At 41.0% G+C, this 27,782-nt stretch overlaps 2 protein-coding genes across 3 annotated transcripts in view; one reads left to right on the top strand and one right to left on the bottom strand.

Moving 5' to 3' along the window:
- capn5a (calpain 5a) overlaps positions 1-26,890 on the top strand; it is a 37,655-nt gene extending 10,765 nt beyond the window's left edge. For both annotated transcript variants that reach the window (XM_088639169.1, XM_088639168.1), the window contains 11 exons: positions 4,508-4,639; positions 12,291-12,499; positions 12,738-12,930; positions 13,965-14,158; positions 17,775-17,852; positions 18,566-18,761; positions 19,818-19,940; positions 20,528-20,724; positions 21,505-21,626; positions 22,239-22,375; positions 23,538-26,890. In XM_088639169.1, coding sequence (XP_088495295.1) covers positions 4,508-4,639; positions 12,291-12,499; positions 12,738-12,930; positions 13,965-14,158; positions 17,775-17,852; positions 18,566-18,761; positions 19,818-19,940; positions 20,528-20,724; positions 21,505-21,626; positions 22,239-22,375; positions 23,538-23,720 — 1,764 coding nt within the window. In that variant the 3' untranslated portion in view covers positions 23,721-26,890. The remainder of the gene's footprint in view (positions 1-4,507; positions 4,640-12,290; positions 12,500-12,737; positions 12,931-13,964; positions 14,159-17,774; positions 17,853-18,565; positions 18,762-19,817; positions 19,941-20,527; positions 20,725-21,504; positions 21,627-22,238; positions 22,376-23,537) is intronic.
- LOC148658146 (olfactory marker protein-like) lies at positions 9,232-11,569 on the bottom strand. The gene has a single exon (XM_088639173.1). It carries the CDS (start codon positions 11,487-11,489, stop codon positions 11,016-11,018), a length of 474 nt encoding a protein of 157 aa, XP_088495299.1. The 5' UTR covers positions 11,490-11,569; the 3' UTR covers positions 9,232-11,015.
- Positions 26,891-27,782: the final 892 nt, after the last annotated feature.

The raw sequence follows: 27,782 nt of genomic DNA, 5'->3' as shown, positions 1-27,782 counted from the left end.
GATATTGTATTGATACCGCCTATCCAACAGTTGGTGATGCTGGGTTTGGGGGTGCCTACATTCTTAGCTATAAAGCCTTTGTGTTGTACCAGTTTTCACATACTACTGTGAATTTTTTAAGGATTCGCATGTTTAGATAAGGTTTCATCTACTGGATTGAGTTCTGATGGAGCAAAGTTGTTAAATCGTGTATTGTATCATAGTACAGTATTCTACTGGTGTTGCCTCATATGTTTATGAGCTCTTGATATGCAAGATAAATTCCCTTATGGGCAACAAAGATTAATTCAGTTCAATTTTAACCATTCTTAGGGCAGAGAGAGATAAAGAAATGGGTGCTTTTGATCATCTTGGCCAGATTTAGAATGAGTTTGTGAGCTCTCAGCCACAAACTCACAGGGTAAACTTGCTACTGGAAAGGAAATCTCACTCCCTGTAGCAGACACAACAAGGCCAAGTGTTTTGCCAACACATATGATTCAAATTATTGAAATCTAAGCTCCAACAAAACTGAAACATGAGTTTGTTTTTGAAACATTTTGTTTAAGGCAGATTCATGACACACTTTCAGCTAAAATAGCAATGTTTCATAGCTGTGCTGGTCTGAATAGATTTTAAACAAAGTAATTAGCAATTAAGTTATCTTTGATTAGATTTACATCCTCTGAATGTAATGTCACTCTGGTATAGTAGTTTACATGCTTTGTTAATATGTTGTAGAAAAGCTAGGATTAAACCTGTAGTGTTTTCAAGATTACATAAGAGTTCTCTCTATGAACTCTTTTTTCCCTCTGCATACTGCAGTGTGTTCCTGTGTCTCTGAGCAGCAGAAGTCATAAATCGGAACATTACTGAATCATTTCCGGGTGTCAAAGCCAGAGAAGGATCTGAAGTGAAATAGCAGCTAGAAAAGAGAGAACCAAAACAGAAACCAGGTTGTTGCTGTTTTTTAATTTTATTTCTATTCTTTGTTCTGGGGAAGAGATCTAGGATTCCTCTGGAACAGGTTTTGCTCATTAAGAGTGGGTTATCCCTTGTGCTGTGGAACAGATATTTCATTATCTCAATCCTTTTTTTGTGAGATTAAAAATACTGTTAGAAATAAGAATTCACAGGTTGTTAATGTGCAGAGGAAGAACTGCTTCTTTTAATTGCTCTAGCTGAGCCACCATGTTTTGCAGATTTTATGTTTGGACTTGTTTGTAGGACTTAAAAATCTCTGATAGTGGGAGAACGCAAATACCTTTGAAAAGGAAAGGAAACTAAAAGCTGAAAAATAAGCCTGATTGTCATGGCTGCCAGTGTGATTCTGCTGCAATGTTCATGGTAATTCATAGCAGCCAATAACAGGTTCTGAAACACTAAAGATTATTGCTCAGTAAAATGCAACTGGCTTTGCATTTTATTTTGAGGGCACCTTTAGTTCTACAGTGCATTCAGATTTCACATGGAATACAACACAACATAAATCCATTTTTAGTTAGTACTTTTTGGGCCTTAGCAGTTTAGAAACCTAAAAACAAGGTATATGCAAAGACAAACCCAGTTCCAGTTCATTTGTTTTAAAAGCAAAAAGACAGGTTCTCAATTAGGTTTTGAAACATTCTAGTCTTGTGTAAGAGTGTTTCATATTACAAATAATGAAAATCACATACAGTAGTTAACAGTATTACAGTATATTGGGGTAGTGATAGCAGGGCACTTTGTTAGGGTTTAGTATTTCAACTAATATGAAAGGTAAACTTTAGTTTAATCTCAATGTATTCTTTACTTTTTATGACATTTAAGTAGCTATTTTCATGAAACATGGGTGTGGTAAGATTATCTACAATCTGCTGAATATTTGCAGAGAGTTTGAGAAGAATAACCAGTCTGATTGGTTCTTGAGGCAAGGAGACATGAAAAGCTTAAAGCTTAAATACCTATTAACCCTTCTAATATATGGTGTACCAACTGAACATAATTTAAGGAGAAATGGTTTGAAAGCCAGGGAAACTGGCTCCTGGAGACATTTGTTGGACAGGAGACCAGTGTGTATAATTTTATAATTGTATAATTTAAAAATAAATGTAATACAACCTTCTTGTGTAAAACTTTTATCTTGACACGTTTTGCAGGATAAACAGTAGAGAGCCGGTTATGTGTTTTGTTGCAGATGTCTTTCAGTTCAAAATCACCTGCTTGCCTGAGCACAGTAGGATTCAAATCAAAAGGTCACGATACAATTGGTTGATACAAATGCCCATCAGGAAACACAGATCTGTACGATCTGATCTGGATGACATGGTGGCATGATGGGACAGCTGGGTGCAATTTAGATATTCACCCAGTGGCGCATCCCCTACCAAGAAAAAGCAGCTGTCTGCCAGTATATAGATTTTTGCATAATGATGCAGAACAAAGGACTAGTGTTCTGGGAGTTGGGGTAACTGTATAAACAGAGCAGTGTTCATTTGATTTGTGCATTGCAGCTTCTAGTGTCATGCATTGAAAATCCTTAATCCATCTGTTACCTGGAAATGCCGATCCATTTGTATTACCTTTTCATGAGATTTCAATTTATTTTAATTGTCTTAAAGTGGATTAGATTCATTGACATTTTTTGGTTGCTGGCAACACATTCGTTTGATGTCCATGTGATGGGGGTGGAGGGGCTTAGGAGTTAGCCATCCCTGAGAATTGTAGCTCCAAGAGATGGCAGATTTATTTCTCAGAGTGAAGATCAGCCTGTTCCGTCGAAGATTGTTTGTGTAGGATGATGATTTGTGTTTACTGTGCTGCGAGAGCCACACCACAAGATCATGTAACTCTGCTCCAGGCACAACCTTACTGACGTCCTCAGACTTCAGTACTGCATTCCAGGTGATATGTGACTCCTGTGTTCAACTTTCATGTCTTTTGAGATTGCTCTTAAGGAGTATTGAGTTGTTTCTAGCCCTTGACAGATTTAAGTATTGAACTTTTGTGCTTAGTAGACATTAAGTACAGATGACAAGAGGGAGGTTTGTGTCTTGTTTACTTTCTTTTTTTCAGCTTCTGTCAGCCACAGGCGCTGACCAGATTGCACAAAATAATGTTGCACAGAGACACAGAGTCTCCTGATTATGAGACAAACTCACATTTAAATCGTATGAAATAAAAACAATTTAAAATGAAGTACATTTCTTTAAAATAGTCAAAGAAAACACCTTTCATATATTATTTATAACTGTATAATGTCTAACCACTAGTCTCTATAGGGGTATTCAGAGTAATTTGGTTCACTTTTTACTGGTCTTCTTTTGGCAATATCACGGGAATTAATGGTCCATGATTTAGAGGTCACATGGCAGAACTTGCATAAATTAGAAGGATGTTCTTGTTCTCTTTACATGCACTCTACTCACACGGTTGCTTGTGCTGTTCCATGTTCCTTCCTCGCAGACTTTCTTAGTTTTACGTGTGCCGCTTAGTTTTTCGTCATTTAAAGTGTGTTCGGTCATTTTGATGAGGTTGACGCAGATCTTCACAGCACTGCGAGAGCCGACTGCCTGCCTTTATCTCTTTCCCAAGTAACATTTGCAGGTAGTAACTCGCTTCACTAGAAGCACGAATGCAAATCACCAGATTCTAGCACAGCAACAAATTGACAACAACACAGTCTGTAAATAAGCACTCCCTATGATCAATTTGGAGTTCTATAAGTTTACATCCAACGTGCAAAGCAAACGCCTTGATTAAACGTGGCATAGAGCTCCTAGCCTCTGCCCTCTGTATAGAAGGCTTTGTCACATAGTTTACTGTCTATTCATACTGTGATTCTTTCATTCTGGTCTTGCCTTTCTTTGTGTTTGCCTTCAACAGAACAGTATTGTTTGGGTTCAGGGTGGAGCTGAGCTGTAAGTAATTGCTGTATAGCCTGTTTAGTGATTGTGACATGTGTCTTGCCACTTACACCAGTGATGTATCCCTGTGCTCTTAGTAGATTCTGTGCCATGTTAGTAACTGATGAACTGTTCCAAAGCTTTTGTCCTGCATGAAATTATTTAAGTGTAGTCCTACAGTACAGAAATCAAAAACAAAGCTTAATCTAGAAAAAAACAGGAGCTGTGTGCTACCCCAGCTGCTTGCTGTGTAAATGCTTGCTATGTACAGAGGTATTTCTCACTTACTTAAGCCGTCACCCATTTTGGCCAGGTATTCCTGAGGCCTTCTTGAAGTTAAGGTTAGTGCCACATGCTTGAGTCTAAATTCAGGCTCAGGATTATTCTTACACCTGCAAGCTGTAACATTTTTGTCATTTTCACATTTAACATTTTTTTCCATTCCAAGACAGCAGCAGACACAAGCTGTGAGTGTGCTAACTAGAGGCATACCCAGTGCTGTCATGAGCTATATTGTCAACTTGATTTATAGTGGGTGAGCTGTGCTGCCTACTGTAAAATGCAACGATTACTTGCTTAATTAATGAGTCCCTGCCATGCTTCATAATGCACTCAATCCACTTTGCTTTCTCTCTCTCTCACAGGAGCTGTGTGCTGACCCTCACTTGTTTGTTGATGGGATCAGTGCTCACGACTTGCACCAGGGACAGCTGGGAAACTGCTGGTTTGTGGCGGCCTGTTCCAGTCTAGCCTCCAGAGAGTCTCTATGGCAGAAAGTAAGCCTTGACCTTCAGATTAAAGATGCTACGTTTTCCAACTCCTGAAGGGAACAGTATAATTATTAAACTTGACAGTTTTCTTGGCTGGTCTGGGGAAACCATTCTTTATGTACAGTAAACACAGTTCCCTCCTATCTGCTGAAAAAATGATTAAGGCCACAGTCCCCATTAATCGCCTTTTTTATCTGCCTAATTCCAGCCATCCAGTTTTCCGTAGGCTGGATTAGATACTGATGAAGAGGTAAAAAAAGATCCAGAATTCATTGTGAGTTATATTCAATATGCCCACATTCTTAGATGCAGAAGACCAATAAATGTGGTTATGACTTCATGAATGAAGACGGGAGAAAATAAAATAGATTGTACACAGATGAAGAAGAAGTTAACGGTGTCTTGAACTCGTCTTGTGTCTTTGAACCCACACAACAGGGCTTGTCTTTGTGACTCTCAGCCCAAATGACCATAATCCAGTAATAGTGGACAAACTATCAAGCAGACAAATGTCTCTTTATTGCTCTATGACAGTGCTGTTGTTTCTTTGATCTATTATAGTTAAAACAGTGAGCTCTTTCTTGAAAAACACTATTACCTCCAAAGGCACGCTTTGGAAAATTTCAGACAACATCCTGTTATGGTTCATTTTATTGAAATTTTCTAGATGAATTCCTGATTGTACTTACCATATCTTCTTTTATCAGTACAGAATTCCATATGATAGATTGTAAGGTGATCAGTATTTTGTGCACGTTTCTTTTGAGTTTGTAAATGCAGATGTTAGTTGTCTTTTTATTTAGAGTGAATCTAAAAGCACTGAATAGATTGGAAGCATAATAATGTGCTTTGGCAGCAGCTTTGTAAGGGTGGACAACTAAAAGCACATTTTTGAATAATATTCATTGACCAAGATCAGTGATGGGGGGGGAACGTTACTGATAAAAAAAAAAAATCAAGACAACTTATATTTTTAATGATCTAGAATCAACATAGGTGACTTTTTGTATATTTTTTTTCTTATTGGTCTGACAATGGAATGTGCTTTCTATGCCACATGGTCTGTACAGTAGATACCACTGTCAAATCGTAAAATGCTCCGTAACAGTAATCCCTAACAGTTTTGTTTTGGACTGGCAGAGATTTGGCATGGTGTGGGTGTGACTACAGGCAGGAGGCCAGCTATTCATGATCTTGTAAAGGACCTGCCCAAAGGCTAATTGAAACTGACCTTTAAAACATATGGGATCTTGAATTCAGTATCTTATTGGATTTTAAACCTTGGTGAAGTTGGTTCAGAGTTTTCATTGAATTCTTTCAGCTGAAGGTATCTGAATTATCTTTAAATATAAAGGGAGGGGCTTTTGTTTTGGAGTAGTGATTTTCTGTGCTTCCAGTAAGAGGACAGTTTTATAACGAAAATGGATTAAAATAACAGGACAGTATATAATACAATAATCCCTCAGATGAGAGCCAGACTGCTTCCCAGTGACCTGTAATGTCCAGAGACCTGTGGCTGTGGCTATTTGTGTTATCTGTTCATTGGCCACGCTCACGCAAAAACATTGGGGGGGGGGAAAAGGAAATATTTTTCCACTTCCTGAAATAATTGGTTGGAAACACACCACCTCTTGAAAAGGATGCCCCTGTCTTATTGTGCCTAAGGGGAGTAAAGTTGATGTCGTGCTCAAATTAAATTATCCAAGGTTCTGCTAAACTGTGACTCATGCACGAAATTTGCTTATTAAAATGTCCCGTGTATTTCGCAATCCTGATGTGCTTATGCTCGAGCATGAGAGCTATGTCAGGGTGTTTCTCGAAAAGAGTAGGGGTGTAACCCCGGCATCCTGGCCAAATTACCCCATCGGCTGTTATCAATCATGGCCTCCTAACAATCCCCCTCTGTGAATTGCTCTCCTCCCCACTGATAGCTGATGTGTGGTGAGCGTTCTGGCGCACTATGGCTGCCGTCGCATCATCCAGGTGGATGCTGCACATTGGTGGTGGTGGAGGGGAGTCCCCATTACCTGTAAAGCGCTTTGAGTGGAATGTCCAGAAAAAGCGCTATATAAGTGTAAGCAATTATTATTATTATTATGTCGACTGAACCACAAAGATAACAGGTAAATATTATTTTACGCTCATGAATGCCTTTAAAAATGCTTCCATTTTAGATTGTAGTCATGGATTTACATACCTTTTTTTTCCTCATGGTTAACCCATTAATCATTTTAAGCCCTCAATCTTAATTAATGTGTCACAAGCAAGCATTCATAGAAGGTGTGATTGAAACCCTTTCCTGCCTCACCATTCACTAGTGATAATGTGAACCGCTGGCAGTGTAGCTGTTTAGCACTGGAAGTTGTATCTAGTTCAGAATGATCTGATTAACAATTCCCTTTTTCACATACAACTCCGTAGAGTGCCGATGTTCACAGACACCTCCTTTCCTCCCCGGGCCTCATTACTGCCTATTTCTGCTTGCGTTTTTGTCGATGTTTCACTAGAACATCCTTTCCCCAGCTCCCTATTGTTTTCACCTACACTGGAAATTTTCTAACCACACAGTTGCGTAAGATACTGCTGCTGTCCTGTCAGACACTACAAGGTCTTTTTTTTTCTTAGTTCTGGGCCCTCAGCTGCTGTTGATTTCTGTACGACGTGATGTGGATCACAGAACTTAAAAATGCGCCAGTTCTTAGAAGAATACCCTTCTATGAATTGGCGTGTTTTAAGTTCTTCTTATGCCCTTGGTGTGAAGCGTCCCAACTCAAGACAGTATCCCTTACCATCAGCTTGGGTTTAACTGATAAAATCAGTCATTGGAACAGTGACGTCTCTCGGGTCAGCACTGGTTTTAGAAATGTATTCTGTGCATCCTTTACACTTAGTCGTGCAAAAAAAATAATGTAGGTCCAATTAGCTTTCTCTTGAGGGATTAGTGTGAGGGTTTCACTTCATAAACTCAGGGTAACCATGGCCAAAATTACAGACTGTATTATACACACAGTAACATCAAGAACCCATGAGCTGATTATCGTATTCACACCTTGTATTAATCATTAAGGCCATAATAAATATGTACCTACTTTTGTGTTTCATTTTTCTTTAATATTGTGAGTTAATAGAGGGAAGTAAACACTACACTTTTAAAAGGCACTAATAATTATCCTGATCACAGTTTTATGTTTTTCACACATTATGAAACCTCTACCACTTTACAGATTATCTCTTGACGTACGTTTGTGTTCAGAGAGAATTACACTATAGCTTTATTTTCCAGTTTAGATTCACACTGTAACATCAGTATTGCATGTTACCATCTGTAGGACGCTGCATAGCAAATGCAAGATGGTGAAGCCACTTATTCCAGTGGGTAGTGCAGGAGTACATGATAAATGACACAAGAAACGCATGGATAAAAATATGTAGTTTAGGTAAGCATTTGGTATTTTGAAACAGATTATACTGCTTTTACTGGTGGATCTTCATTCTCACAAATAACTAGTACAAATCTCAGCTATTTAACATGTCACATAGGTAATTCTATTCAACTCACAGAAACTGGCTCAGCAGGCCAAGAGGTCTTCTGGTTTGTAGGCCTGAGGCAGTCAGAGACCACGACTCCCCCTCCTGGATGGGGAGGTCAATCCATCACAGAACCTAGACCCAGCAATACTGGTTCCATTTCTTACAGCTGGGTGGGTTGGAGCAACTAGGGTCAAATAGCTCACTGAAGCTGCAACAGCAGTGTCTGCAGTAGGGACTTGAACCCACAAGTCATGAGCCCAGAGGCTTGCCCACTTTGCAATGCTGCCCTAGCAACACACCACATAGCTGATATTAGCTCCTGGAGAGCCACAGTAAACTAGTAGGTAACCTTTCATCGTCAGTGAGTAAAGAGCTGGAAACAGTGGTTGTAGAGAACAACTTAGTGAACACTGATTTGACTACATTCATTAAGAGTCCAGGGTGGAATGAAAATCAGAAGATACTTTTGACTCTCCAGGGCCAGGAGTGCATACTGTATCACTGTTATTGGCTAATTTTAGTCTGTGGCTGTAGTGTGTTTGTTCAGGACGGACTGACAGTTGCAGACTTCGATACCCAAAAATGAACCTGTTTTTTTTTTGTACCACAGATTTTTCCTCATCATTTGCACTCAAGTACGAAAGACATGGTTGGCTTGATTGGTTTGGATAGGAAGTGTCATAAATGAATCCTGCAGTGTGATTCACCTTTTACTGTTCTGATTGGCCAGCGTTCTCCTTAAAAACCTTTTTTGCAGGGATGGGGATTTAATCAGCTGGAAAGCTGGATTGAGGAGATACTATGTTAAATCTTGCCCACACGTAGTCATTTAACTGATTTCCTAAGTGGGAATGCATGCAGTTGAGTTACAGAGGAACTGGCTGTTCCATAGGAAAATATGTCTTCTAAAACATCCCAAAGTAACACTAGTTTCTGTCAGAGGAGCGACTCTAGGATGTCTGTTTATGCATTTGATTAGTGGAATAAAAGCACTTGTGCCTGGTTTAAACAATTCTTTGTTCCTATAGCTGCACAAGGTGTAAGTTTAGAAAAATGCTTCTATTACATTCTTTTCAGTGTGCAGAAAGGTTTATTTACTGCATTAAACCAAAATGTAATACATTGTCATATTGCACCATGAAGTCACACATTTGCATTGTCATTTGTATCAAGGACCTTTCAGAAAAAAAGATTCTTATTCCTCTTGAGGAAAAGGAGGGAATACAAGAAGCAGGTGAAGATTAGAATCAGAATCATTTTTTTGTCTCTTAGCAAGATGTCATCACGTTAACATTGTACATTGTGTTAACATTTATGCCCCTTTAGCCAAAAGAAGTTTTAGGAGAAAGTTACCTGTTTCAGAGAGAGCACCCTAGTTGGTGGATCTCCTTTTTCAAACTCCCTCAAAAAGCTCTGATTTTTTTAAATGTGAGCAGCGATGTACAGTTAATTTTAATGTTAATAAAATGTACAGGTAATATCTCTGTAAAAATATGCCTCGCATTCACAATACTGATTTAAAAAGAAAAGTGGTGCACAAATCTATATCTTAAATATGTTTCCAAAACATGTAGGGTTTTCATTTACGTTCTTGGTAATAGCACTCAATAATTAAATGCCACAAACTTTAAAAACATATTGGATGTTTCCACCCATACTTGTCCCTCTTAAAGGACAGATCTTAGCCATTTTGGTCTAGAACATGTGAAGTGGAATTAGAGCAAGGTCACGGATTTTAATTAGTTTGAGCATGTGGGCATTTTCTAATTAATGAATCATAAATTTGCATCTGTTGGTTTTTTTTAGACTTCAGCTCTGCAGAATTATAGACCTAGCTAGAATTTAACAATTCACTGCAACACAATATCCTGATTCTAACCTAAGGGAGTATGACATGAATTCAATTGATCCCATTGAAGCGATGCTCAGTGGCTACTGCAAAACATTTTTTATGGAGTCTAACCTCCTTTGTACTGTACCAGCACAGGGACACTGTGAAAACATGCCATCTGCTTTAATCTGTAATGCAAAGTTGCGTGAAGGTTATGACAAAGCTTTAACAGAGAAACCCCATTATTACTATGTTATAGATTGCGTTCCTGACTCAAGAAATTTAGCACGGTATTTATTGTAGCGTAATAATTAGTCATGCATGACTAACTTTGGGTTAGTTGAATTTTAGCGATCTGTGTTTTTATGGTGTTTGTATAGCTTTTAGTCTAATCTGCACAGGAAATGTTGCTGCTTTTGAACTTGAATTACAGTATATTCCTAGTCTCATTTACTGCGCATATATTCAATTATGCTGATTTATAGAATTGTTTTCTCTGTGTATTTTAGATTTTTATGTAACAAAATAGTACTTTTTGTTATGGTATCAAAACCAGTTCTATCTTATCTTAAGCTTAAGGCTAAATACACTTTATTAAATAAATATTTCAAAATAAAAACTAGGAGCAAGTCTTTCAAGCCATTAATATCCTATCGAAATTTAACACAAGGTAGGATAATCAAAATTCAGAGGTAAAGCTGCCTAAAAGCTCTTTTGTAATACTTTAACCACATATTATTTAATTTTCTGTAATATAAAGCATGCTAAAAATATCACTTTACGTTAGCACAAGTGATTCTATAATATTGACATTACAAAAGCACACTGGTGTGCGAAGACCGTTATGAGTAAACGTACGACTTAACTTTAGCTGCGGCCACTTGTTAAATTAATCAGAAAGCGCTGCATTTTTGGAGAGTGCCAGGCAAAGCAGACACCGACTGCAACCACAAGCACAAAACGCGAAAACAGCCTGACCCCAGGAAAAAAAAGATTTTTGTGCTGGGGCGTCTTGTCCCCTCAGGGAGACCCCCTGAAGCTTATGGAGCAGTTCATGTCCGCCGGGCTCATGCCATCTTCGAATGTGAGAAGGAAGTACATCACTTTCCGGATCTTGGCCAGTTCGGCGATCCGCTCGCCGAACTCCTGGGCGTCCGCCTCGAAGCACTGCACCTTGTCCTCGCCGGGCTTCTGCCAGAAGATGCCCGCGGGCTCCAGCAGCTGCCTGGTCATGAGGTTGGTGAGGTCCGGCGTCCAGAGCTGCGAGGTGCCCGTTATCGTGATCTTGCCTGGGGCCGAGAACTGGACGTTCCACCTCAGGAAGCGGAGGTTCTGCTGGGAGAAATCCAGCCGGTACACGACCTCCTGGGGCTGCAGGAGCTTCTCGCCGTCCTGGGGCCTCTGGTTGCGTTGCTGCAGGCTCTTCACCCTCAAGCGCATGACCTCCGTCAGCTGGGCATCTTGACGGAAGGTCAACTCCAGTTGCGAGGCCATAGCTGTGGGATCTCGTCTGTCTCGGCTCCTGGCTTGCTCGGTGCCCGGTCCTGTGTGTTGCAGTGTTCGGGTGTCTATTGATTCTGTTGCACGTACAGTTAGGAGAGGGAAGGGGGAGGTGATGTTGGTGTGATGTGTGGTAGCGCTAGGCAACAAAGGCTAATGACGTATCTAGCTGCAACCCTGGGATTTTCCTCTGGGCATTTGGGAGAGTTGATTTCTTTACATGTGCACTCCATGATGCCTGCAGTGTGCTAGAACACACGGACGCAAGCTTACCTGTTATATAGCTGGTCTGATCCAGAGAAGAGACTGCTCACTGTTTTTTTTTTGGACCTCCCTTGTTCAGGATGGTCTCTGCCCTGCTTGGAGCCCAGGCTGACAAACCAATGTGGTGTGAAAACATGTCACTGCAAAAAAAAAAAAACAGGGTGGTCATAGTGATACCCTTGAAAGCAAGTGAAAATATGTTTTATTCAATTTCAGTTGCATTACATTCAGGGCGGCTTTAGGCCCATTTTTATGTGCAAAGGGGTTTGTAATGTTTTTCATGAATTGTTGTATTAGTTGAAACAGCGGTCCTCTGCTGATTACATAATAGGACACTGGCTGAACTGCAAGCAAGAACATACTAGCAGAAGAAAACAGAATACTCAAAGAGTTTTGCAGCACTGCTTATGAGAAAAAATGGAGATATAATCCTCATAAAGCTTCGCATTTGTAGTTCTTGAATGACCTTTAATTAACCAATTCCTTTGTACTTCATTTTCCAGTATCCTGACTGTGGGGATTATTTTGCAGGTTATTCCAGACTGGAAGGATCAGGAATGGGATTCAGAGAAGCCAAATTCCTACGCCGGGATCTTCCACTTCCGCTTCTGGCGCTTCGGAGACTGGGTTGACGTGGTTATCGACGACAGACTCCCAACCGTCGGCAACCAGCTAGTATACTGCCACTCCAACGTCAGCAACGAGTTCTGGAGTGCTCTTGTGGAGAAGGCCTACGCAAAGCAAGTACAGCCAATAACAGTAGATAGGGAGATAAGAACAGTGTTAACCACGATTAAACGGTTCTATCCTATTCACCTCTAGTGTTGCTATTGGCAAGCATTAGAGGCTGTATAGCATCCTCTATAGGTCAGTTTCAATTACTGCCCTTCTTACAGCTAGCCTGCCATAGAGAGATTCTTTATACAGTATGTAGTCAATGGACAGGGAGTGTCCTGACAAGTCACTATGTCTCCCCAGATTGTATGGCTGCTATGAAGCTCTTGATGGTGGAAATACAGCAGATGCACTAGTGGACTTCACTGGTGGGGTCTCTGAGCCACTGGACCTAGTGGAATGCAAGTTCTCTGAGGACGAGGCAGCGAGGAACCAGCTTTTTGAGAGGGTGCTGAAGGTGCACAACCGTGGTGGCCTCATCAGTTGTTCAATCAGGGTAAGATCTTAATGTCTGTACCCATTTCGCCAATTCTCCTTTTCTCTCGCAGATGTATTGTTAATGTTGTTTCTATAAAATATTCCATTGTAGTTTTTTTGCTTAAGTATTTTGGCCATGAATCCTTAAATGTATAGTGGTAGTACATTTTGATTCTACAGTACATCTGCCCATGGTAGTATAGAAGGCTTAGAGCCTTTAATATCGGCACTCAAGCATAATCAGTCTGTGAATCTAACACATCTGAAGTACAGTTCTGCATTCTTGAATAATAAGTCTTGGATTATAAAACAGCACCTATTCTACCCATTTGCTCCAGGTTCCATTTTTTCCAAAGCCACTGCAACAACTGAACAAGAACACTCTTGTTGAGATTTCAGACAGACATCTTTACAGGGAATTGAAAATACTCTTTTATATTCATGAATTTCAGAGATCAATTTCAACAAAACATTCACAAAGCACGAGGAGTGTGAACAAGAGCTGCAAAGTTGTTGACACCAGTTTCTCATCACCAGCTTGGTGACCCAAGAATTCCTTGTGACTGACTGAGAAAGTCACAAAGAAGAAAGGGGGATGGGAGTGCCCATAGGAGTGACTGAGCAGAGTTTTAAGACTAATGCTGATGAATTGTAATCATTACCGCTCAGTATCATTATACTTTGACTGCTAAATCTGGTCAAACAAAACCTTTTGTGGCGCACTTTATTGGTCACTGTTATTCAGAGTAAAATCATTTGTTGCCAGCCAACGAAAAATTTAGAAACTCCACGGAGCAAAAACCTTAGGTGTGATTCGAAAACAAAATGTTTTTGCGGTGTTATTAGTTGGAATCAAGCCCTCCCAGACGATCGTGCTCCCCTGTTTTCAGGGGGTCCTGGTCACAGCTGGCTGACCACAAGCCCCCGCTCAGAACCATGGGCTCGCCCAGCTCACCTGGAACACATTCCCTCGTACCTTCGTGCCTTTGTAAAGATCATACGGGGGCTGTTCATTCCCGCGGCCCTTTCAGGTGTGTTCTTGTGCGTTTGAAGGCCACCAGCTCGGCGGACATGGAGGCACGGCTAGACTGTGGCCTGGTGAAGGGGCACGCTTACGCCGTGACAGATGTCAGGAAGGTGCGACTGGGCCACGGGCTGCTGGCCTTCTTCAAGTCGGAGAAGCTCTGCATGATCCGCATGAGGAACCCCTGGGGGGAGAAGGAGTGGAACGGGCCGTGGAGTGACAGGTAAATCTGAGCCCTGACGGTCACGACAGACGTGTCGTGTGTGAGATTAACCTGTACATACAGAGATGGGCAAGTGGCTGTTGAATAGCAGTTCCGAGAATGATGTTGGTCTTGCGGTCTTACTTTTTTAATGGTCTACAATATTTGACCTGGATTTGAGTTTGCTTAACTTGATATTAATTGTAACTATAAAGGGGATCGCCAGTCCCAATGTCTCATGTCTCAGACGCGTTAGTAAATCTCAGTAACGAAATAAACTGATGGTATCGCAAAATTTTACAAATTGTGAACTAGGTGCAAAATCGTGAACTTCGTGAAAGTACTGTTGCCATGTTGTCAAGAGATTTGTGAGAGAATTGTGACGTGATGCGGCCCTTCCTGCTCCCTAGTCACCGTTATGACTAATGTAATGTGATGTTAGAGCGAATAAGTACAAGTTGGGCAGCAGATATTTCACCGCAGAAATGTTCCGACGTGATCTGTGTGCAGAGTTGACAAGTAAGTAGTATTTGTCGGCACGACCGTCTTTAAGTTGAGCTGAATGTTTCTATTGGATTAAAAGAAATGTATTCACAGGCCTGTAATAGGGCCGCTTTGCCTCACTGGAAGTTTTGTTGCCTTGTTCTGAAGAACACAGAACATGGTACAGCATATACCTGGAAATGTCTGTTTTGTGATGTAATTTGGAAGTTTTACACGTTACCGTGTACATTTTACTTGTGCACTCATCAGTGCGAAATATGAAAATAACATTGCGGTTTCCTTTTCAATTTAAGTTGTGTGGTTTCTGTTTATGTCATAAAGCTGGTCTTTATCTTTTGGCACTAACACTAAAATTAACTGTTTTCAATATTATCGGTTTGGCACATTTTGGAAATTACACATTTCAGTCAGCGTGACATAACTGGACAGATAACTGAAATCATGCCACACTTTCTAAAGAGTTTGATAGTGCAAGGTTCCCCAGAATTAGATTTGTTATTAAGCTGTGAATCTTTTAAGGCCTGTTACTGTCTTCTTAAAATCCAACCCGTGGGAGGAATCAGCTTCCATTCAGGAAATGGCTCCCACTCCCCAAGTACTGGCTGGATCACTTGGAACCACTCCGGGCAGGGTTTTTTAGACCCTGTGTGTGTCTCATTAGAGTGATTTCTCGGTTGTCTAAAATGCAGTGTTTGAGCGAGCAACAGCTGTCAGGGGAATTGCATGGCAGCTGTCGAAGACTTCTGTCTGGGTGGGCAGAGCAGTACAGTGTCAGATCAGTGGATGTCAGGCTGGTACTACGACTTGTGTGTCGGCTGAGTGGAGGTCGGTCCCATCCTGCAGCTTTCATGTCTATGTGTGTCACAGCACTCTTCTGAACTCTGGGTATTGCGGATCTGTTCAAGGAAGCTGATATACTCCGACATTCTAGGGGCGATCAAAGCTTTCTTTTAACACAAGGTGACAGAGGCAGAGCTGGGGAACCTGAGGTACAGGGCAAAATCGTCAGAGTAGTGAAACCTGCTGGCCTTGCCCTTGGTGCTTCCTGACTGAGAAAACAGGCCCTGGCAGCTATGCTCCCTGACTGAGAAAATTCATGCAAAAATGTTATTTCCAGTATAGACCATGGTTTAAAAGCTGTATGTAGTGTAATAACAGCATACTTGTGTGTCTCTTGTATTTACTTTTCTCAATTCCTGCCACCCCAAAACAGGTGTGTGCCAGATTTCCAGTGCGTACGACTCGTGATGTAATAATCGAAATTGATGAGGCTTAACACCTGCAGACTTGTTATCTAAGCAATCTGCTCTAATGGGCCTCTCCAGTCCTGGAGCGCCCAGTCCTGAAGTTTTACAGGTACTTTTCAGTCAGTCACTGATTAAGACAATCAAATGTCTAAAAATACAGGTGATTAGACTTCCTATCCAAATAATTAGCTCAATTAAGTCATCAGGATCAGAATGAACACCAGGGGGACCTGATTGCTCTAGAGAACCGGAGCTGCCCACTTCTGATGTAAAAGAAATTAAGAGCAGCTTCTATCATGTATCTTTTTCAACTATAAATCTTAATGTCTGCAGAGGGGGTTCATTGTCATACTGTATCTCCAGATTTTCTCCTCCTTTGGCATAAGGTTGTTTCATAATTACTATTGTCATATTCTGAAACTAAAATCTTGATTTTCAGTTTGTAGTGCTCTTTTGTGCACTACAGACAGAAAGATTGAAAAAATATAGACAACATTTTAACATTAGAATTCTAGCAAATTAGCATTGCTGTCACAGCAAAACTTTTTACATTTAATATTTAATGTAGGGTTTGTACTATTTTACAGTATTTGGGGCTTAAATGTATGAAGTCAAATGTTTTCTTCACCTGTAAACTAGATTGATTGTAAAAGAGCATGTTTTTAAATTCTTGCTGTGTGGTTTTTGTGAATTTGCATGATTAATTTGGGATTACTTGTGGTGTTTCCAGAAACTGAAAGGCAGCTGCTGTCTTTCAAATAAATTTGGTGCTCATCTTTTTCATGGTTTCATGGCATGCACTTCAGATGAAAGTGTGTTCTCTTTTTGGCTTGGCTTTATTTGGCATAAATTATTTACAAGAAGAAATCTTATTAAAGTGAAGTGAATCTTCTTCATAACATGCTATGAATTATTTACTTAACTGGACGTGCTTTCATTTCAGGTCAGTCAGGGGTGTGCTGTTTTTTTAAGAAGCTGCTTCCAGCAATAGTAGTCTGTCTTAACTGAAGATTTTTGGCTAGAAGGTGTCTGGGTTATTTCATTAAGTTATCTGCAGCTTCTTGGGAGTGTTAGATAAACTTTCTGCATATAATTTTGTTTTGGGGTTTTCTTGAGGTCAAAAGATTTGAGTTAGTGCTTTTGAGGCCAGATGTTCTGGCATTACCTTTTTTAAAAGTTTCATGAAACAAGTGGGGGGAAAAAATGATGTAATTGGCTGGAGGAGCCCTTCAGGTCATTTCTCAAAGGACAGCAGCGACTGCAACGTATTTGGGTAGCTTATTCCAGATTCCCACAACCCTTTGTTCAAGAGACACCCCTGTCTTAAAGGCACTTCCTGGACGTTTCCCTTGTGTCCTATGGTCCATTTTTGCCTGTAGATGCTGAAAAAGGTTTTGGTTTTTTATGGCTGTCTTCTCAATACATTTTTGTTCAGTCTTGAGTGCAGAATGCTACTAGGGGGCTGTACATCAGTGTGTGCTTGTTTATTTCATCCTCTTATTTTTATGTTAATGTATATATCTTATTAAACTCAGACCGTCGTCTCTAAATTGGAAGGCTACTGAAATGAAAGTACTAAAATAGCACCTTTTCAAAGGAGTTAATGTCTTTGCCTGATTTACTTCCATAATAAAGGGTTTTCTGTCATTCTTACTTAAAATTGGCAGTTCAGGCCATTGGGGACAAAAACTCATTAAAACAGAAGTAAAATAAAAATGGTGCTTTAATAGAGATATTCTGTGTGAAGGAGATAGTTCCAGCTTGCAGCACAGAGAGAAAGAAGTAGAGCTGGGCCCAAAGATTTTTTCTTCCTGACCACAGCAAATGTGTCATGGCCTCCTTAGCGTGCAGAGTTGTGAATGTCTGTTTCGTTCTTTTGTCTGCAGCTCTGAAGAATGGCAAAAAGTGAGCAAGAGTGAGAGGGAGAAGTTGGGAGTGACTGTGCAGGACGATGGAGAATTCTGGTAAGAGTTGTTCTCTAGCGACTTCTTTACCCTGTACGTAAAGCTGCAGTTCTCTTTTCTAGCCAGCTTTCCTCATTGCTGCTAGTTTGCCCTTTCTATGAAACAGTGATTGCAGCACAAGTTTCCCAAAAATGCTTACACGTTCTCACCACACTTTTAGCGTGTATCATAGCCTCAGCCATCCCGGTCCCCATTTCTATTGAGAGTTTAATACAGTTTCTTTTTATTATTCAGTTGTTCTATAGAAAATAACAGTACATACAGTACTGCTATGTAACTACTACATGATTGCTTTTGTGTAAAAATAGTGCATGTACTTTTGCTGTAAAGCAGACAGGAACGGCACAATGCAAGAGGTAAAACTGAATGATAAAACTGAGGTCAGGACTCGCATAAGTTGACTATACCAGTGTAAATGTATTAAAAATTTTAGTCATAAGACCTCAAGGGTAAGAGAAGAGAAATCATTCAGTAAGTTTTATAGGTCTTCTTAAATTTTCACGAACTTCAGATCTAGAAGGTTACAGGGAGGTTAAGCCTTAATTGAGCTTATTAAGCTTCCTGAGGGCTTGTGCTGTTAGTGATTCAAAGACATCTGCAAATCCTGCTGGACCTGGGAAGCTCTGTGTTTAAGAATGTCTGTCGGAATTCAGGTGGGATGTCATGAGAGAATTCCAGGTTGATTACCTTTGGTTTGCTGTGCGCTTTTCAAGGATGACGTTTGACGACTTCTGCACCCACTTCACGGACTTCATCTTGTGCCGGCTGATCAACACCTCCTACCTGAGCATCCACAAGACCTGGGAGGAGGAGGTGATGCGGGGGGCCTGGGTTCGCCATGAGGACCCCCTGAAGAACCGCACGGGGGGCTGCATCAATTATAAGGCCACCTTCCTCCAGAACCCTCAGGTACACCCAGGGGTTCTAGATTGCAGAGATGATCTATAAATCTAGTGATTCGAGCCTGCAGATACGTTCTGTGAATAGAGAGGTTCTAGAATCCAGAGGTGATCTCTATATATAGAGGTTCTAGACTGCAGATGCGTTCTGTGTATCAAGGGGTTCTAGAATTCAGAGATTACAGTATCTGTAAATCATGGGGTTCTGGACTGCAGATACGTTCTGTGAATCAAGGGATTCTAGAATGCAGAGATGATCTGTAGATCATGGTGTCCTAGACTGCAGATACATTCTGTGAATCGGGGGGTTCTAGAATGCAGAGATGATCTGTAAAATATAGGGATTCTAGATTGCATTGATGTTCTGTGAATTGAGGTGTTTTAGAATGCAGAGATAGTCTGTAAATCTAGGGGTTCTAGAGAGATTGTCTAATTTTGACACACACCTGTTTTTAGAAGAAAATCTTGGTGCGCTCATTTAGCTTATACCATGCAGGTTTGTGCTCTGCCACTCAGATGGATTTTCATGGCACAAATGAATGCTCTACTCGGATGTGCTTTTCCGTGACAGCTGTGTGTTCACATATGGTGTTACTGAGGTCTCACTGAACTGCAACAAAACTGGGTTGGCAGAATGAAATTTCAAAGTTATTTTTGCCCTCAAGCAGCATTTCTTCGATTATTCATTACTCGTTGACACTAGTAAGTTCTCAAACTATTCCTTATTTCCCTGTGAATGTATGAAAAATATTTGAACCTGAAATGGCAAGATGTTTTCCCAGATAACTTGGTAAATATAAAATGTGTAAAGTGATGTGAAGAAGAGGACAGGGCTTTCAGCCATCTTGAGGAGGGCTTTAGTCATGCTGAAATAAATCTCAACTTTAAATCTAGTCGGGCCACAACGAAAGCCAGACGAAATCTGGACACGTCTTTGCCATGAACCTGTATGAAGTGCTTTACGGTTCTCGTGGCGAAAGGTTTAAGCCGTCGGGGTTGCGAACGCATCTTGCCTTTCGCGAGCCTGCATCTCAGAGCTGGTTGTGTCCGGTGCCTGTGTGTGCAGTACGTGTTCGACGTGAAGAAGCCCGAGGACGAGGTGCTCATATGCTTGCAGCAGAAGGACCGGCGCGCCCGCCCCAAAGAAGGCAAGGGAGAAAACCTGGCCATCGGCTTCGACATCCACCGGGTGAGCGCTGGGGGGCAACTCCGAGCTCCGGCTAAAAGGTCTTTTCTGATCCGAAAACAACAACAGAACCCGAGACATCCTGGGACCAACACCACTTCTACCTGAATCTATCCAAATTGAAGTGAAGCAAGTTCTAATAACACTCTAACCAAACCGAATTTTGCACAGGTGACACCTCTCACCATTTTAAATCCATTGATTTACACCTTGATATTATTTAACAAGGAGAATCACCTCCGTAGAAGATTTGATTACATACTGTATACAGTATGTAACCAGTTGTGTTAACACAGCGGTCCTTTTTTATCATGTGAATCCCTCTGAAAATATGTCATAAGCAAATTGGGGGACTGGGTAGTACTGCTCCAATGAATAATTTAAAGAAGGCTCTTCACGGCGCCTGTTTTCCGTGATGGCAGAAACAAAAGAAATGACTTCAAAACTTGAATTCTGTACCTGCCGGGACTGACCCTAGAAGCTTTGTCGCCGGGTGTCTTTCACAGTCCTCAGTAGAAGGAGCCAGGGCAGTCCCAGTGTGATAGTGTCTCACGTTGTCCGTCCGTCTCCCACCCCACCCCCCAACCCAGGTGGAGCTGAACAGGAAGTACCGTATGCACTCAGCCCAGCAGAAAGTGGCAAGCTCCATCTTCATCAATTCCCGCTGCGTGTTCCTGAGGAAGGACCTGAAGGAGGGCCGCTACGTCATCATCCCCAGCACCTTTGACCCTGGCCTGCAGGGCGACTTCCTGCTCAGGGTCTTCACGGACTTGCCCTCGGACTGCAAGTAAGTGTGACATATGTGCTACTGTACATCCTCACCTGACTGTCCTCTTCTCTTCCCCCTCTTAGTGTCTTGTTTTCAGAACAAAGGCCTTTTAAATTCGGTAAAACTGACAAAAACAACCTTTCAATTAGTTGATTTTTACAATCATTACTATATTTATGTCTCCTGCTGATGGCCCGCCTGAATATCCTCTCATACAGACACTTTTTACGTGTTTTATTTCCCCTTTCTTAAGACCCAGGTATTTACTTTAGTCCAGGGATCTTTTGATTTTGTCTTTTAACATGACTGCAGTGGTGGTGATTGACAGTCACAGTCACACCCTCCCCCATCTGTTTAGGAATCCTCTTCCAGTTTGCTCAAAGAATTAATTCCCTGTCCATGCCTCTTGAGTATCTCAGGCAGTGGGTTGAAAAATGAAAAGGTCACCGTTTCCAGTCTGAACCAGCACTAACAGAGATTTCTGAATCGCTTCAGCAACATGGCATTTTCTGTGAGGTTTAGGCACCTGCACAGTTGCATTGACGGTATATCAGATCAGCCTGTAAAGGCTAAAATGTTTGACAGCTGAGCTTGTCTGCAGGTCCTGGTAATTCCGAATTTGGTAGGTCTGAAATAAAAATCTGATCAAAATCCCACATTTCTAGTAAAACAGTGCTCTTCAGCTGTGATGGGAGTTTGTGAGGTTCAGATGGTTGTGAATGGCTGGGGTAGGGCTGGAGACTGTGAAGAGCAGATGTCTTGCTCAGTCCCGTGTAAGACCATGTCTCCTGGTTCCAGGGAGCTAACGCTGGATGAGCCACCTCAGACCTGCTGGACCGGCATGTGTGGATACCCCCAGTTGGTCACACAGGTGCATGTGGTCAGTGCCCAAGGCCTGCAGGCCCAGGACTCTGATGGAGGTATAGTTTCGTGCAGCGTGCAACACTGCAGAGGCAAAGAACATGGTGGGAAGTGGGTCTTGCATTTCATTGCTAATTCTGTCCCACTATATGCAGATAACTGAAGCAATGCAGGGCTGTGTCTTATATGTATGATGTGCTTATGGTAATCTTGAATAAAGTATTTTAAATTAGGTGTGTAATTATTAATTTTATTATCACCAAGTAGCAAGTATATTTCGAAGTATGTTCCGTGATATCAAATGCATTTTTTAACAAAATAATTTCTGTTAGGGAAGCATGTGTTTTTGAATAGACAAGTGAAACAAATCAATTTGGAGATTTGTGACACTTCCGAGTTTAATGAGAATGTTTGTGACAGAACACCACCTAGTGGTCTTAAACTGTAATACCTGAACAGGAAGTTTTATTTTAAACTGAGTTTTATTGTATGCCCTACCCCATATTTTCTTTCCAAAGGAAAGTCCAGTTTTTGTAAAATGATAATGGATGTTTAAACTGCTGTAATTAATTTTTTAATTCTAATGAAGACCTCCTTCTTGGAAACATGCTGGAAAGTGTATGTGTTATTCTGACAGGATTTGAGATGTTTACATCTTTTTTTTTTTTTAGCTTCTGATCCCTATGTCATCATAAGCTGTGAAGGGCAAAAGGTTCGCTCTCCAGTGCATAAGAATACACGCAATCCAGAGTTTGATGTCACAGGGCTTTTTTACAGGAAGAAACCAAAAGAAGGCATCCAAATAGAGGTATGGAAATGACGTTCATGGCTTCTAGTGCTCCATTCACGAACGTGCTAAGAGGAGGACATTGAGTGTGTCAGTCTCTCTCGGTCTCTTAGCCACTACTGATTGTACTGGGATCAAACTGCACTTCTTCCTCCGAAAAAGGCACCATTAAGAGTAGCCAGTCAACCTTAACCTGCATGTCTTTGGGTAGTGGGAGCCAACTAATGTGTCCTAGTGAAAATCCCCCAAAAAGCTTGGGGAGAGCAAGCAAACTTCGCACAAAAGGACACACCAAGGACACACCCAGGACCATAAAACTGTGGGGCAATATAGCTAACCACAATGCCATAGTGCAGATTTGCTGGTTTGCTGGCTTGCTGGCTTGCTGGCTTGCTGGCTTGCTGGCTTGCTAGCACTCAAATTGGCTCACGCCAAAGCAGATGTTGGCACAAGGGCTTGTTGTTAGACCTTTACTCACCAAATCACATACAGCAAAAAAATTGTTAACTTGTAGCAGGGAGGACAGACCAATTAATCCCTAGTCTTTCTTTTTTGTTGTTAAATTACATCAGTAACTTGTTTGTAAACCCTCCCGGTGTGGATCTACAGTTTTTACAGTTTACAGTTGTAAATCAGTGTGCCACGGTCCCAGTGCCACGGGTTTAACAAGGTCATGTATGCACCCTCCCCCAATGCTCTGCTTCTCAAGCCCTTCATAATGTAACACGCTGCAAACCTCACAGTTCATTGCAAGAGATTTTGGAAGAGAGCTTCCTCACTGATGCACTGTGCTGCAAAATGACAAACGCCCAGTTACTACCACTTGACATTGTTGCGCTGAGCCCGAGAAATCCTGGCCAGCTCATGCCCATCTCCTGTGATGGGGCTCGGAAGGGAGAAATAATATAGAGTACAATAGGAATAGGAAATGGCCCGGGCTCAGACCTTCTGCAGGAGCACGTTTCTGTTCTTCTCTCTGCCTTTCTTCAGATTCTTTCTGAAACAGGTTTACAGCTCTGCCAGGGCTGAGAGCGAATGTGCCTGAACACTGTTCAGTTATTTAACACGTGTTCCTCGAATCCCCTGCGAATATAGGGCTCACAGACCCCTTCGTAGTCCTGCCGGTAGTCAGTGTCTATTAAGAGGATAACACTGTCTCCCTCTCCGTCTGGGCTTGGGACAGATCTACAACAAGAACGTGATGTGCGACTCATTCCTGGGCCAGGTGGTCCTCCCCAGTGACCCCAGCGACCTCCAGCAACAGCACACCGTGCACCTGCGCGACAAGGGGAACCGGCAAAGCAGCGACCTTCCGGGCACGCTCAATGTCAGGATCATCACCAGCAACGTGCTCACCAACATCTGAGCGTCGCCCCCCCGTAACTCCGCGCCGGGAGAGGCCCGGCACGGCCGCCCCACACTAAAACTCTCCCGGGAATTAAAACCTCTCCATATACCTGCGCGTTTACAAGGGCTACGCCTCGTCGTCTCGCGGCACTGTTCGTCTCCGTGTTAGAAAAACCCCGTCCGCGGCTGTAGCTGGCTTGCGTCTCTTTCCTGGCTGCGTCTTCTAGAAAGACAGCTGGCCTCCCCTTGGGTACGGTATCATTCTGTGAGCGGCTTTCAGCAGAAATGTTGAAAGGAATTTAAACAACATTCTGGACACCTCCTACTTTTAGACAGTGCCAGTGAAGAGTACCAATCCAATAACAGTATGTGGAATAAAAGGATTTAGGTTATATTAGCTATGTATGTGTTTTTGTATGGTATATGTCATATCAATAAGTGCTTTAAGAGACCAAAGGAAGCCATGTACTTAATTGTCTACCAAGCGCCATGTTCCTGGTCAGTTGATTTTCTTCTTTGCTGTTTTACCTGAGGCATTGTTAGCAAGGGCACATATCAAGCAGCATGAGGTTTCACAAGGCCAAGTAAGCTACTGTACAGTGTGCCTGGTGGTGGTGAATTGACCAGAGCTTTGGTTTGTCCTAAAAAAAACGCATGAAAACAGATTGCGAGACTGTTGGGTGACCTGGGGAAATTTGCATTTTTAATTTTTTAACGGTCTCTGTTTTCTGTTACATATTTAAGACATTTGTGAGAATGTAAGACAATCAAGAAACCAAGGAAAACGAATTTTAAAAGGTGCATTTTACTTACTAAACTCTTCTGAAAGCAATGCAAGCCATTCCAGTTTGTATTTTCCCACTGATTTCTTTACTTATCGGCATGGGTGTAATTAACTAGTACAAACTGAGCTTGATGGGTTTTTTAATTTCTTTTGCATAATGGAATTGCAAGATGGGTTTAAGTACGTCAGTGTCCTAAAGATCATTTTTTTCCTTATCCATCACATTCCTCATCTATATGAACAGTCTTGTGCTTTTTTCATCTCGGATTGTCAGAAAATGCTATTGATCTCAGCGTGACATTTTTTGCCTCGTTCAACATTGGGTATGAGTCAGCCTTAACAGACCCATAAGGGCCGGTAGACACAGTGGTGCTGTGATCGCAGAGAGGGGACTGACACGATATACCTCACCTGACCCTGGACACTGAAAAACATAATGGTGTTTCAGGATGGTAGCTTGTCTGAAATCTAAAAAGAACTGCACATTTTGCTTTGCCAGTTTAGCTCAAGCCAAATCAATTGTGCCATATTCTTGTATTACTTCAGTACGCATGAGGGTACTGTAACATCAAATGCAGCCACTCATTAATTCAAGTTTACATTGTTAGTTGTCAATTGTGATCAAGTATTATTCATTTTTGTAATCATATTAATTGTTGTTATCATATTAGTAATCAATATTAATATATCTGTAATAATTCTGTATTGCATTATTTTTTTCATTGTAAGTGAACAAAAATTAAAAGCCCTCTATTTTAGATATTTATATGGGAAGCTCTCCATACATAGTTGGGGGACTGTTTTGCAGTCCAAGGTAATTGTTCACTTGCTGTACTCAGACCAGAGGTGTTTGTATAGAAGCTCATTAAACCAGAGTTTATTCCTGATTCCAAAACGTTCAGCAGGTTGTGAGTTTGTTGGGACTTCAGTCCATTGTAGCATTACTCCCCAGCAATGCTGGTACCCATTTTTACAGCTGTGGATTGGCTGCCAGAAATTGGGGTGAAGTACTGTGCTGTAAAGGGACGTAAGTCTTTCTAGAGACCACACTTTGTTTTCCACCAAGTGCCCCCAACATACTGTAGTCTCCCTGCTCCAAACCCCAGGTTTCTAGAGCACTCTCCTTTAAACAGCTTTTGTTAGTCATTCAATTTTAGGTTTTACCAATATTACAATGAAGCATATGTTTATAGATGAATATTTTTAAAAACGACTAGGCACACACGGGCTAAACAAGGATATTTCGGGCAGTGTTCGTCCATTTTGATTTTGGTGTAACAGTTTTATTCCTTGTAGTCCTCATGCACTTTGTTCTGATGGGTTTTCTTTTAATGTGAATAAAGCTAAAAATACAAATATTCCAAGTACAGTGCGGGGATTGTCCCAGTGGCAAAAGATGCTAACTTGTGCTCTTAAAGCTTTAGATCTGAGGAGAAAACTCATGAGCAAATTATTACAAAGTATTTTTGTTTACACTTAAAAAGACTGACATAGCTCTGCTCTATATACTGTATGATGTAAAATGCATAATGATATGTACTTCTTTAATACTGCTACATTTTTTCTCTGACCTACTGCTGGTAGATCTGAGATCTGTGTAGTAGCTTTATAAGTCATAAATGACTGAGTATAACAAATGTACAGTAAGTGTATTTGTTTTCTGAATTATGTGTGTCCTAGTCTGAAACCGGCATCCGATATAAAAGGAATTTTTTTTAAATCATGCACGGAACAGAAGAAGGAGCTTCTTTCACCTACCTGATTGTAACATGTTAGTCACTTTGCTTAAAATATTGCCAATTATTATTGTTTTTCAGCATACACATGTGACCATATATGCACCTTTCAGAATGACCTTTGATATTATAGTGTAAATTAAATCCTTTCCTGATTATCGGCTTTCTGCACATTCCTTTGTGTCATTTTCCAGCAATCGTGTACTTAACAGTTTATGCAAACCACAGAAATAGACAACATTTCAAATAGTAGTCATATAGACCATCTTTTCATTCTGTGTAAAACTGTGAAATTTAGTCAATAAAATCAGCCAATTGCAGAGACCCAGCTCTTGTTTTGCATAATCTGACTTGAATCTTGCAAATGTATTGCATGATAACTTCTATACCAGACACTGCAAGATTTTTATGAATATGTTTTTAATATTTTCTACTTTTCTGTTACATCTTTTGTATTTCTGTGCTGAATATTGATTTAAAAAATGTCTAATGTTGTTAAATTGCTTAACAATGTCTGTGCTTCAGGATGTTTTCCTTGTTTCTTGTCAATTCCTAATTGGGGTGTTACTGTGGTTATTTTATAACACTCTATGGATTTTGTTTTTGTATTTTATGTCAATTTATGGCATGAATTTGAAATAAAATTAAAGAGCTTTTATTGTTTTATTATTCGGTTCTACCAGCGTTTTTTGTTAAGATGGCTACAGTATTTAGAGATTGTTTTAGTTTTCTGTGGGTAGTGTATTGTTGAAAAGCAGAGAACTATTGTGGGGTTAGAATGTGGTTTTGTTAAAGACGAAAGCTGCTTTGCTTCAGAGCTGACGACAACAGCAATAAATTTCTACTTTTTGTTATGGACTGTGCAGATTTAGACTGCTGTGAGCAGATGATATATTGTCATATCGGTGGAGCAAATTAACAGTTTGAAACCAGTTTGCTAACCAATTAATGGATGGAACACCTGAACTTTTTCTTCTTTGAAAATGAAGAAAGAAAGGCAAGGAGAGGGGAATTCGAGCTCGCATGTGATAATTGCAGGGATCGCCCTGGTTTTTCTCTCCGTTTTAAATCCACCAACAGCAAAGTGGTCCATGGCAGTAATATCTCAGAAGCTTAGCTCAGTTGGCCGGCAGTTCCTGGGATGAGAGGCCTTTAGGGAAAGCCATGTTGCTGCAGTATGTTTTGTAGGTGGACCAGTAGGTGGCGCTCTTCCATCTGGACCAGACTTGCCATACCAGTGCCCTAGTATCATGACTAGGGACACTGCGCACGGTAAGTTACTCATATTTGTAAGAGAAATGGTGCTTGATTACACGGAGTTTACCACTGGCTTAATTAAGGTTGCCCCTCAATTCAATTCAAATGTTGAAGTACTGTAATTTTTAACTTCACTATAAGACCTATTAAGCAATGTGGCAGTCAGAATGTCACAGCTACTGTATATCACCTAGATCTAGAAAGAAGTGGTTCCCATCCTGTGTGTAAAGAACTATAAGATCCTTCGCGATGGCAAGTATAATACAAATGAAAGAAATTGTAGGAATCTTTAAGGGAACAATTT

This window comes from Lepisosteus platostomus, chromosome 7 (assembly GCF_059453375.1).
Source record: "Lepisosteus platostomus isolate fLepPlt1 chromosome 7, fLepPlt1.hap1, whole genome shotgun sequence".
Lineage (NCBI taxonomy): Eukaryota > Metazoa > Chordata > Actinopteri > Semionotiformes > Lepisosteidae > Lepisosteus > Lepisosteus platostomus.
This window is presented reverse-complemented; position numbering and strand designations above follow the sequence as displayed.

Excerpts from the sequence above, each read along its gene's own strand:
- LOC148658146 (XM_088639173.1), bottom strand. The coding sequence starts at position 11,489 with ATGGCCTCGCAACTGGAGTTGACCTTCCGTCAAGATGCCCAGCTGACG.